General features: G+C 35.3%; 1 protein-coding gene across 1 annotated transcript in view; it reads right to left on the bottom strand.

The window, feature by feature from the left end:
• Nucleotides 1-10,446: 10,446 nt before the first annotated feature.
• LOC9298967 (protein NUCLEAR FUSION DEFECTIVE 4) overlaps nt 10,447-11,432 on the bottom strand; it is a 2,252-nt gene continuing 1,266 nt past the window's right edge. The window contains 1 exon segment of the mRNA XM_021017907.1: nt 10,447-11,432. This exon segment is cut by the window's right edge and continues 141 nt beyond it. Coding sequence (XP_020873566.1) covers nt 10,588-11,432 — 845 coding nt within the window. The 3' untranslated portion in view covers nt 10,447-10,587.

The following is an 11,432-nucleotide window of genomic DNA, read 5'->3' as shown; positions in this document are numbered from 1 at the left end:
TAGAGTATGGTTTGGTTTTTCTTGTTTGACCGTCGCGTCCATTAAGTTTCCTTGAAGAAAAAAACAGAGAAATTGTAGTCTGTTATAAACCATATAGATGGACTCCATAACCGACCCATGGCCCATTAGGTTTTTGCCTTATTCTCTGTATCCTGCTATTATCCTTGTATATATATCCCTTATTCTATTAATGAAAGACACAGTTCACAACACGTTATCAGCACGATAGCCTCTTACCCTAAAAAAATTAAAAATTCCTGAAACCCTAAATCTCTCTCACAAAATCCAAAATCATGCCGTCTTTGTTCCTCAACGATATCGCTTATCTCTCCGTCTCGTTTTCTACCGAGCTAAGTGTTATTACTCATCATAATACTTAGACCTCATTAAGACATTCATGCTTTAGTGCTCTATTGTTTAATTATTGAAATCGATACTTTATTGTTTGTTTATCTCATGCATCGATTATTGCTCGTGTATTTAATATCTGTTTGTATACTTTATTGATACATGGTTTTATATATCCATGACACAAACTTATTATGTATTCGTCATCCACATATAATAATCGTTTAGTTAATTCACGGAAACACATGTTTTATCATAGATTTTATTCATGAATCAACCGATTCATGTAGTCACGTTTGTCATGATGGTCAGTTTAATAAATCGATGGTGTAAGTTCTAAAGTTTAATTCACTTTATAAATTATAATGATCACTATGGTTACGATGCATGATCCCATGGCTTCATATATTGTTTTCATCGCCACATGTCTCAGTTGTTTGATTCATTATTTTATTGTTTAGTAATTCGTTTGGTTTGATAGCACCAACAATATTAAAAGAATTTAATCTTTAGTAGTGATATTAAATAGGAAACTAAAGATGGATTTTTTTTTACTAATGTAATAGCCATGTTTCCATGAGCAAAATTTTGAATTTCTCAGAAATCAGGATTATATATATTGAGATTTTGTAAGAGGTCCCAACCAGCTAAGAGACATAACTGTTTCCAATCTCCGTATCAGATCTCGGGTCTCTGTTTCAGTTCTCCAATTAAGATAAGTGCTATTTGTTTATTATGCTTTATATACATGATCCAATTAAAGTTTGATAAGATAAAATTTGCATGAAAATTGGCACATGTGATTTGATTTATGATTGGAGAATTAATTGAGAAGTTAGTGAATGGAAAGATGTTTAATGGCATGATAGATTTAATGTTTTAATATAAACCCTAGGTTAAACCGAAAGTAAACCGAAACCCTAAATCCTAGGTTAAACCGGTTTAATAAACCCTAAGTCATGGTTTAAGATCAAGCTTCCTATAAATGGAAAGTTTCCAGAAATAGAAAGTTCCATATAAAGAAAGTTTACAGAAATAGAAAGTTTCGTAAAATAGCAAGTTTCCCAAAATAAAAGGTTTCCTAAAATAGCAAGTTTCCCAAAATGGAAAGTTACCAAAATAGGAAATCCCTTCATAAGGAAATATTCCAAAACCCTAAAGTACATAATTGTTTAGGATTTCTTTCTAGATGAGAAATAGAAATTTTCCATAAAAGGAAAGTTCCATATAAGGAAAGTTTCCATAAATAGAAAGTTCCATACATAAAACCGAAATCCTAGCAAAAACCCTAGTACTATAAATCGCGGATGCTGAAACCCTCAAACTTAACCGCGAAATCCTAATATCCTAATCTAGTATGATCCGATTGTTTGGTTGTTGCATACTAGATCAATCTTCTAGGGTTGATTTCATCCATATATATATATAACATGATTGTTTAGAAAACACTTGCTGAAGACAAGCATGGCTCGTTCTCAAATACCGCATGACTTGGTCTAACCGATTACATGAGTTCTCATTTAACTCTATATATTATAGATATCAGAAATCAACTATTATGAATACACGGCACTCAATGCCTCTGGTGACAATTATTTAAAATGGGCTTTGGACACTAAGATTGTCCTAAAGGAAAAAGGGCTTGGTGAATCTATTATGGAAGGAAACAATGTCACCATAAGAGAAAGATATAAGGCGATTACTAACATACGCCATCACCTCAATGAGAGTCTCAAAATCAGTACCTCACTATTAAGAATCCTCTGGACCTCATGACAGAGTTGAAAAAAAAAAAAAAAAATCAATATAACCACCAAAGAACGGTGCTATTACCCAAAAGCCCGATTCGATCGGGAGAATCTCAGATTCCAGGAATTCAAATCCATGAATGAGTATAACTCAGCACTATTTAAAATAGTGTCAATACTGAGATTCCGTGGTGAGGAAGTTACTGAGAATGACTTGCTAGAAAAAGCATTCTCGACCTTTCATACAAACAATATATTGTCTCAGCAACAATATCGTGAAAAAGGTTTTTACCACATATGCAAGTCTAAACTCTTGTTTTTGGGGAGGACTCCTCTGTAGAGAGTGCTAAGGAGTGAGGCTTTGGAGAAACCGTGATGAGAACATTGATTCTGATATGCTACTTGCTGAGCAAAACAATGAGTTATAAATAGTGAAATGAGACCTCCTGGTCCTACCCCATTATCAGAAGCCCGTTGGGCTGAAGAGCCTAAAGAGCCTAAAGAGCCTAAAGAGACTAAAGAGACTAAAGAGTCTAACCACGTCCAAAGAGATAAGTATCATGGCCACAGTCATGGTAAATGGAATGAACGTGGTAGAAGTGGAAATTATAATTTATATGATCAAGGAAACTATTCATATGGTTAAGGCCACCGACCCGACTTTGGTCGTAATCGAGGTAGGCCACGGTATACCCAAACCACAACACTCAAATAAACTTGTTTGCCACTGATGAGGAATGGGGAAACCATTGGACTAAGACGTGCATGACACCTAAGCATCTCGTTGATCTCTATCAAGAGAGTTTGAAAAGAATCTAGAAGTTCATTTAGTTCATCACGATGGTGAAGAAGATTTCGACCATGAGATAGATGACTATGAGAATTCAATAAACGAAATATCTAAAGACATGGTTCATTAGCCAAATTGCGGGTATAGCTAAATTTAGTGAAGGCTAAGAGCAGGCCCATGGCAGGCCCATATTCCCAAGGGCACGCATCCTAAGATGCTTCATATTCACCCAGCCCAAAGGGGCTTGTTGAGTTTCAAAGAAATGTGTTTGAATGGTTTCCACATTGAAACTTAGGGTGAAGGGAACAAAGGATTCCCATATATTACTAAGAGCACATTGAGACTATACCCGCGTCATAGACCTTTACTATGCCAAGGTCAATATGATAAAGGCTAATACAGTAAACAAAAGGGTTTACTAAGAGATTCACTAATGGCATGACCGGCTTGGTCAGCCTCCTAACATGATTCGTAAAGCTGATATTAAAATCAAAAGGGCACACTCCTTAAGGACCTCACGTGTGCAGCATGTACACAAGGGAAACCCATACTAAGGTCATCACCAGTCAAAGCAACTAGAAACTTGGTGTTTGCTAGATTGCTGGCCCAGACCATAAGTCTGTGAGCCCACATACTTAAGACTATATGTCTAGATAATGCTGGTAAATTATGTCTCAAGCGTTTTATGGCTACAATATGTCCATGAGGGGGAGAGTAGTATACCCCGTGGCACATGTCCATACTTGAACTGACAGTAGCTGCTTGGGGACACACAATATTACATGCAACAAGAGCTTATACGCATCAGGCCATTCTAGTGAGCATAGATATTCCCCATCCCAATTGCTAACGGGTCATGAGCCAGACGTTTCCCATCTTAAGACATTTGGGTGTTCAATCTATGTACCCATTGCACCACCACAGAGAGCAAATGATGGGACCTCAAAAGGGGATGGGAATATACGTTAACAATGATTCTCCCACCATCATTAAGTATCTCGAGCCAAAGGCCAGATTCAAGGATTGTCATCTCAATGAATCCGTTTTCCCAACACTGGGTGGAGAGACTAACAAGCTGGTCAAAGAACTTACATGTAATCAAACATCCTTCACATGGCAAGATCCTCGGACTCCATCAGAGATCCAAAAGACTATATATCTGCAAAAGCTAGCTAAAACAGTTGCCAAGATTCCTATAATGACCCAAAGAGAGTAACAAAATCGTACATACCAGCTTGTAATGCACCAGTACGTATTGATGTTCACAAGGAACACAATCAAGTTGCTACAGAGGCTACAACACGTAAGAAACGTGGTAGACCCAAAAGGTTCCAAAGACAAGAACCCTCGGAAATCAAAGAAAGGTGCAAGGGAAACCGAGAAGGTTCAAGAAACCATAGACATGGCCGGCTAATAGACATAACCCTAAGGTACCAATCAATGAGGTTTGGGACGCCAAACCTCAAGGTCTCGAAGGTGTAAAGAGATCTCTATAAACTATATCATGTCTAGAATACAATGGAACCGAAAAGATGTCGACATCAATGATAATATATTTGCGCATAAGGTAGCAACCGAAATGAATGAGGATCAGGAGCCCACGTCTATACTAGAGTGCACTCAAAGACCTGATTGATTAAAATGGTACAAGACCATAAAACGTGGAGCTAAGAATCATTAAGAAGAAGAATGTGTTTGGTCCAATACAAAGGACATCATTCAATGTAAAGCCAGTGGGACAAATGAGTCTTTGTGATTGTGTGAAATAAACATAGTGAAAGCGTAATATATCAGACACGGCTTGTCGCACAAGGATTCACACAAAGACCAGAAATAGAGGAGATATACTCCCCTGTGGTGGATGCTAAGACATTTAAATCTTTGCTAAGTCTGGCTATATAAAAGAGAAAGATTTGCGGCTAATGGATGTAATGCCTGCATATTTATATAAGTCCACTGGATAATATATGAGATTACCAGAGGGTATTGAGCTCAAAGATAAGAAAGATTCTCGAGAACAGCACTGCATAAGGCTAGACAAATCCTTATATGGACTGAAACAAAGCGGACATATGTGGTATAACCAGTTTAGCGAATATCTCATCAGAGAAGGCTATAAAAACGATCCGATCAATCCATGTATTTTTATCAGGAAGTTTGCAAACAAAGGATTTGTAATCATAGAAGTGTATATGAATGATTTAAACCTCTGGGTAATCGCCCAAACAGTTGAGTATATCTAAAGAAAGAATCTCAAATGAAAGACCTAGGCAATAATTAAGTTCTGTTTGGGATTACAACCTGAGTACGTGAATAATGGAATCCTTGTGCATCAAATGGCATACACTGAAAGAGTACTCAAGGAAATTTAATAAGGACCAGGCCCGCCCATTGACCAGGCCCAATGGTGGTGAGAAGCCTCATATTGGATAGTGATCCATTCAGTCTGGAAATGCCATACCTCAGTGCCATAGAAGTTCTAATGAATTTGGCTAGACACACTAGACCAAACATTTGTTTTACCGTGAGTCTTCTGTCTAAATTTAGTTCATGATCAACCCAAAGGCACTGGAAAGGTTTAAAGGAAGGTTTGGTTAAATTTTAAATTTTATTCTTCCTGCGTTATTTACTTGGGTTTATTCTATACTGATCTAACCAAAGAAGATCCAGTTTGCTTTGGTTTAGTTTGATTTGCTGATGCAGGTTATTCATAAGATCAGATTATGGCATGGTCAATGAATAGGAACTACGTGTGGCTTGATCCCTTCCAAGGGTACGTAGGCAGCCTTCCTTAAGGCGCATCTTCTACTACTACTACTACTACTACTACATCAAAGACCATCATATTTGAAGACAACACAACCTGTATTGCTCAACTCAAGGATGGCTACATTAAGAGAGACCGGACGAAGCACATTTTGCCAAAGTTCTTCTTCACTCATGAATTACAGAAGGACGGTCAGGTCAAAGTTCAACAGATCCGGTCAAGTGAGAATTCAGCCGACCTATTCACCAAATCATTGCTGACTTCAACGTTCCGGAAGCTCATTCATCAGATCGGGATGCGCGGACTTAAGGATCTACAGTGATGCTCAAATCAGGGGGAGTAATGCGTGTTGTACTCTTTTTCCTTCACCATGGTTTTGTCCCACTGGGTTTTTCCTGGTAAGGTTTTAATGAGGCAACATTCCCCAGCGCATTATAGAGATCCCGGTTTAGTATCGGGCACGGTTATGTCTTCCAAGGGGGAGTGTTATAAACCATATAGATGGACTCCATAACCGACCCATGGCCCATTAGGTTTTTGCCTTATTCTCTGTATCCTGCTATTATCCTTGTATATATATCCCTTATTCTATTAATGAAAGACACAGTTCACAACATAGTCCAGTTTCTTATTTTAGCTTAAGAAAATATTACGTTTGTTAAATAAAAAGGTTGAGGAAATATATAACCGATTACAAGAGATTTCAGAGCCTAACTAAGAAAAACTAGAACACGAAAGTTATAATTACATTCGAAGCCAATTAGTATACGGAAATAGCATAGTATACAAGGTTAGCTTTTTCTCCTCATAAAATTTAATTAAAAATCATCTGCAATTATGTACGTTGTGTCCATAAAAAAATGAAAAACAAAATGTACACGATGTATTTTTTTTTTTACGGTTTGTATTTTCTGTAATTCATTTATGTATCATATCAGTTTTCATATTTCCAAATTACTCTATAAATATTTTTTTAATATCTTTAAATAAAATTATGCATAATATTGATGTAAATAATGTTATTTATATATTTCAATTCATGACATGAAATATCTTTTAGTTAATTGCTTAGGAATATATAAATTATAATGGTTTTTACTCTATATATTTATGAACTTATATTCATATTTAGTGACAGTATTAATAAACTTAATCATATTATAAATACGTTTTAGAAAATTTACTACCCGCTTTTTAAATAAAATTTGATATTTTGAGAATGATATCATGTATTGTAAAAGAGAAAATATTTATTTAATATACAAAACTGGTTATACAAAATATTTATTTAATACAAGATATCTATTGATTTTTACTGTGTTATTATATATTTAATATGTTTTAGTTAGTAAATGTGTTTCCTTCGTTTTTTCTAAGTGTGATAGATATCATCACAAATTTCTCTTCTTCTTCTTTATTTTTGTGGATTTCGTTTTTATAAGCGACTTTGATTGTTTTTTACTGGATTAAATCCATTTAGTTTAGATTAAATATTAGTGGGCTTCATTAGGCCGAATAAAAGTTAGTGGGCTTCGTTAGCGGAGCCGGGTAACAAGTCTTTTCCGTCTTTTTGTGATGCTTGATGTCTGATGCTCTTTCTGTATGATTATTTCTGTCTTTGTCGTTTAGATAGATTCTTATTATAAACTGGAAATTTATTTGTGATTATTGGGATCCTTATGCTATATTTGTCTGTTTTGATTCCTGAGTTTAAGATCTAGTTATGCCATGAATCTGACTAATTTTTTTAGTAGGAGAATCTCTCGTTTTTAATCAACTTGTCTTTCGGGGATTTTGAAGTTCAGATTTGCTAAGTAGACTCTCGTTTATGAATATATTCATAAATATTCATCTAGTTAGTTTTATGAATATTTAAGTATTGACGTTATGAATATTGCCCAAGTATTAAAACGAAGAAAAATCAAAGGACATCTATTCTTTTTTTTTTTTGAATAACTGCGGATCTCCCAAATGTTTCCTAGGCCCAAGGACCAGAGCCGGCTCTAAAGAATATTGGGCTACAAGCCGAAAAAAAATTATGGCCTATAAACTACCTTAAAAACAAAAATTAAAATTAATTGAAATGATAGGGACTTGGGAAAATCGAATCTCCCACCTCTAGTTACCAAACCTCTATACTTAACCAACATAGCTACATAAGATTTTAGTCAAAAATGGGGCCGAAAATTTATATATTTATGGAGGGCTGCAAGCATGTGCCTCACATGCTTCCCTCAAGCGCCGGCTCTGCCAAGGACTAATCACACGAGGCTGGCAATTCCCCTAGTAAATCTGCCAGTGGCCGTGCCTCGAACCCTGGTGGCGGAAGTCACAGCTGTGACCACTTTACCACTAGGTCACAAGGCCCGATTAAGGACATCTATTCAAGAGTTATGAAAAATGGTATTTCGTGTACCAATGATATTATCGAGTCTAAAAAGTTATTCATCATAACATCATTGTCTTGATATCATCCACATTATCATTATATCTTCATCATATCATCATTACATCCTCATAAGTCCATATTTAACGGGAGAACACATAAGATGGTCTAAGGGTTAAAAAAATTGTAAATAATGTGAATAATGTGTTAAAACACTGGGGGAGATCTTCCGCAAGATCAGGTCTTAGAGTGATCTTGCTCCACGTGGCAAACCCTGAGTGGAAGGGTTTCATTTTTCAGAAAATTTTAGTTTTGACAACTAGAGTTTGCGTCTCTTTCTCTCTCCATGTGGGACCACTTCTAATATTATTTTAATAATTTAATTTCTTAAGATATATCTTATAAATTTCACCCTCGCATATGCCCTAATCAAATCATCACATCCACATCATCATCACCAAATCCTCATCATCATTTCTTATAAGTTTATTACTTCAAAAAAAAATCAATTGGAAATAAATTTAAATTTTTACAGCTAAAGTAAACAAAATTTAATTCAAACTGCAAAACAAATTCATTTTGAAAATAAACAGCATTTGGATCTTGAGTCCTGATGTTAATTTTGAATTCACAAGAATTGATTTTCTATCTTCTCCAACCTCTCACGAGCAGTTTCCAACCTCTCACGAGCAGTTTCCAACCCAAACCTAGATTCCCAAATTGTAAATACATTATTGAGAATGGCGTCATACATGGAAGATACATATGTTCTATTCGATTCATGTTGACTATTAAAACCATACGTTTACGATTGTCACTTCACTATTTATTAGTTTGACTATTAATTCATTAATCATTATTATTAGTCCGTTAATATTATTTTTTTAATCTTGCTGACAAACAAAAAAAATATTATTGGACAACTGGTTGAGATGAAAGTGTCACCAAATAATATTCTTTTGCCGAGATTCTTGGACGATTGGTTTCTTCTGCTTTCAGTTTGATAAAAATATACGATACAAAGAAGACAAGTTATTAAACCGACCATTTCTATAATCAAAACATTTTTTTGGCTAGTTGGTTTTCAAAATAGGTTGAATAGATACATTTCTTATATTTGATTCCTTTTGACTGTTAAACATACGTTATATACGTGTGTGTGTGTCACTTCAGTATTATAGGACAACTGATTAATAAAGAAAATTAGTACTGGACAGGTTGAGATTAAATTAACTAAATCATGAAGAAAAAATTACTGGTGAGATTATAGCTTTTATACAAATATAATATTTTTTTGCCGAAACATGGACGCTACTACAACCTCTGATCCGAGATTCTTGGACGATTGGTCTCGGTAATGAATGTATGACACTATGACGCCGTATAACCAAATTGAACAAGATCGATTTAAATTACTCTCTATCACTTTAATGATTATTATAGATTTTTTTTTTAAAAAACTTGTGTATTACCTGTTATATTCCTACTTTATATAAAATTTTAATGCAAATTCGAAAAGATCAATTATTTATTATAATGTTAACTAAAAAATAGTTGATAATTTTACAGAAAAATATAGAATATATATCACTTAAAATGAAATAATATGATAAACAAAAATTGAACTAAATATGAGAAATTCCGTTTTTTTATTTTTCTTGATTTTGTTTTATGTTATTAAGATGTTGTAACTAGAATATTTAGGCCAGTGACAATACAAATTGCTAGATTTAATAGTTCAAAAAATAGACATGATAATTTTCTCAGAAAAATCCTATTATATTACAAAATTAATTTTTTTCCAAAATACCACAATTTCAAAGAAAAAAAAGTAAAACTGATATATTTTTAGAATTGACATTTTTATAAAAACAGTTTTGTTTCATCCTAAAATCCTATTTAGAGACGACTTTCATATAATTTATTGTTATGTCTTTTTCGATTCTCTTATCCACTACATAAATGTTAAAGTGTGGAATTATTTCACGAGTGAACTTTTTAAATCCGGTATCCACTAACTAAAGTTTGAGATTTTTTCGAATATAAGTTTTCTAGAAATGTTGCACGTTTACAATTTTGTTAGTTCTCAAAACCCGTTCACCGTTTCAACTTTCCCACATATCATGGTGACGCACTCGTTCCTGATTTACACATTACGCAAGTGTATACCGACATTAAAAGTCCATGTCGTACCAACACACGTGAGCCAAGTCCTCCCACTTGCAATAATTTAGTTCTTTATCTTTTAATGATTTGTTCAAAGTAATCTCTTGTGGCTCACAAAATCACAAGTCCAACTCATAAGTTGACTCATGACCCTTACCTATCTCCAAATTTCACCCCTTCACTACTATCCAAACTCCTAAAACGCAAAACGATAAAAACATCAAATATAAAGTATTGCCTCAAAAACAAAACAAAAAGCTATCAATGAAAACATGAGTGATGGATTGATGGGTTTCACATTGGGGAGATATATAAAACTGATTACAAAATACTTGACCATCTTTTGTTATCTAGTATCTTTAACAATCATCTACTAAATACTTTACCCTCCTTTGCCTATTACTTTGCCTTTAACACCATCCTTATCTTCCTCCGCCACGGTAGATCTAGCCGCAGCCGGTGCGGCCATCTCCATCTCGGCAGCCAATGCTTTTTCTCTAAACTTTTTGTAGATATCACTCTTGTAAAACTTCTTGGTCCGGATCACCAAAACCATCGAGACCAATACACCAAACAAAGTTACCGCAGTAATTATTATAAAAGACAACTTAAAACAAGACGTGCCTATGCAATTCAAATCTTGCCCTTCTACTCTCGTTTTCCCTAATGCCTTATATTGCTTACCCGCCTCCACGTCGTACAAATACCCTGCGACCCGAACGTTGAGTAAGTAAGACCCGATCGGGCTCGCGACTGACCCGAAGTTATACAACGTCGAGTAGTACTTAAGCCCGAAAATCTCGGATATTATTGCAAATAGAAGCGGCCATTGCGCACCGAAACAAAACCCTATGATGACCGATGCGACATAGAGTCCACCGGGGACATTAAAAGCGATGAGGAGATGACCAGCGCAGGACAAGAGGAGGACCATTGTGAGCATTAAAGGTCTTGGAAATTTGTATTTGATCAAGAAGATCTCAGAGACCACACCTGAAACCACACGACCATAGTAATTCCATATGCTTACGAGTGACACAAACGTGCTTACGCTTCTCTTCGGGTAACCCAACGAGTCTCCGATTTGACCCAAATTGTCTATCGCCGTCAAAGTCCCTCCCACACCACATATCGTTGCTAAGAACAAGATCAACATGTCTACGCTAAACAACGCTTGCAAAATTGTATAGTCATCTCCTCTCTCCGGTGGATCAAACACAGTCCTCC

This window comes from Arabidopsis lyrata (genome assembly GCF_000004255.2).
Source record: "Arabidopsis lyrata subsp. lyrata unplaced genomic scaffold ARALYscaffold_100, whole genome shotgun sequence".
Classification (NCBI taxonomy): Eukaryota; Viridiplantae; Streptophyta; class Magnoliopsida; order Brassicales; family Brassicaceae; genus Arabidopsis; species Arabidopsis lyrata.
This window is presented reverse-complemented; position numbering and strand designations above follow the sequence as displayed.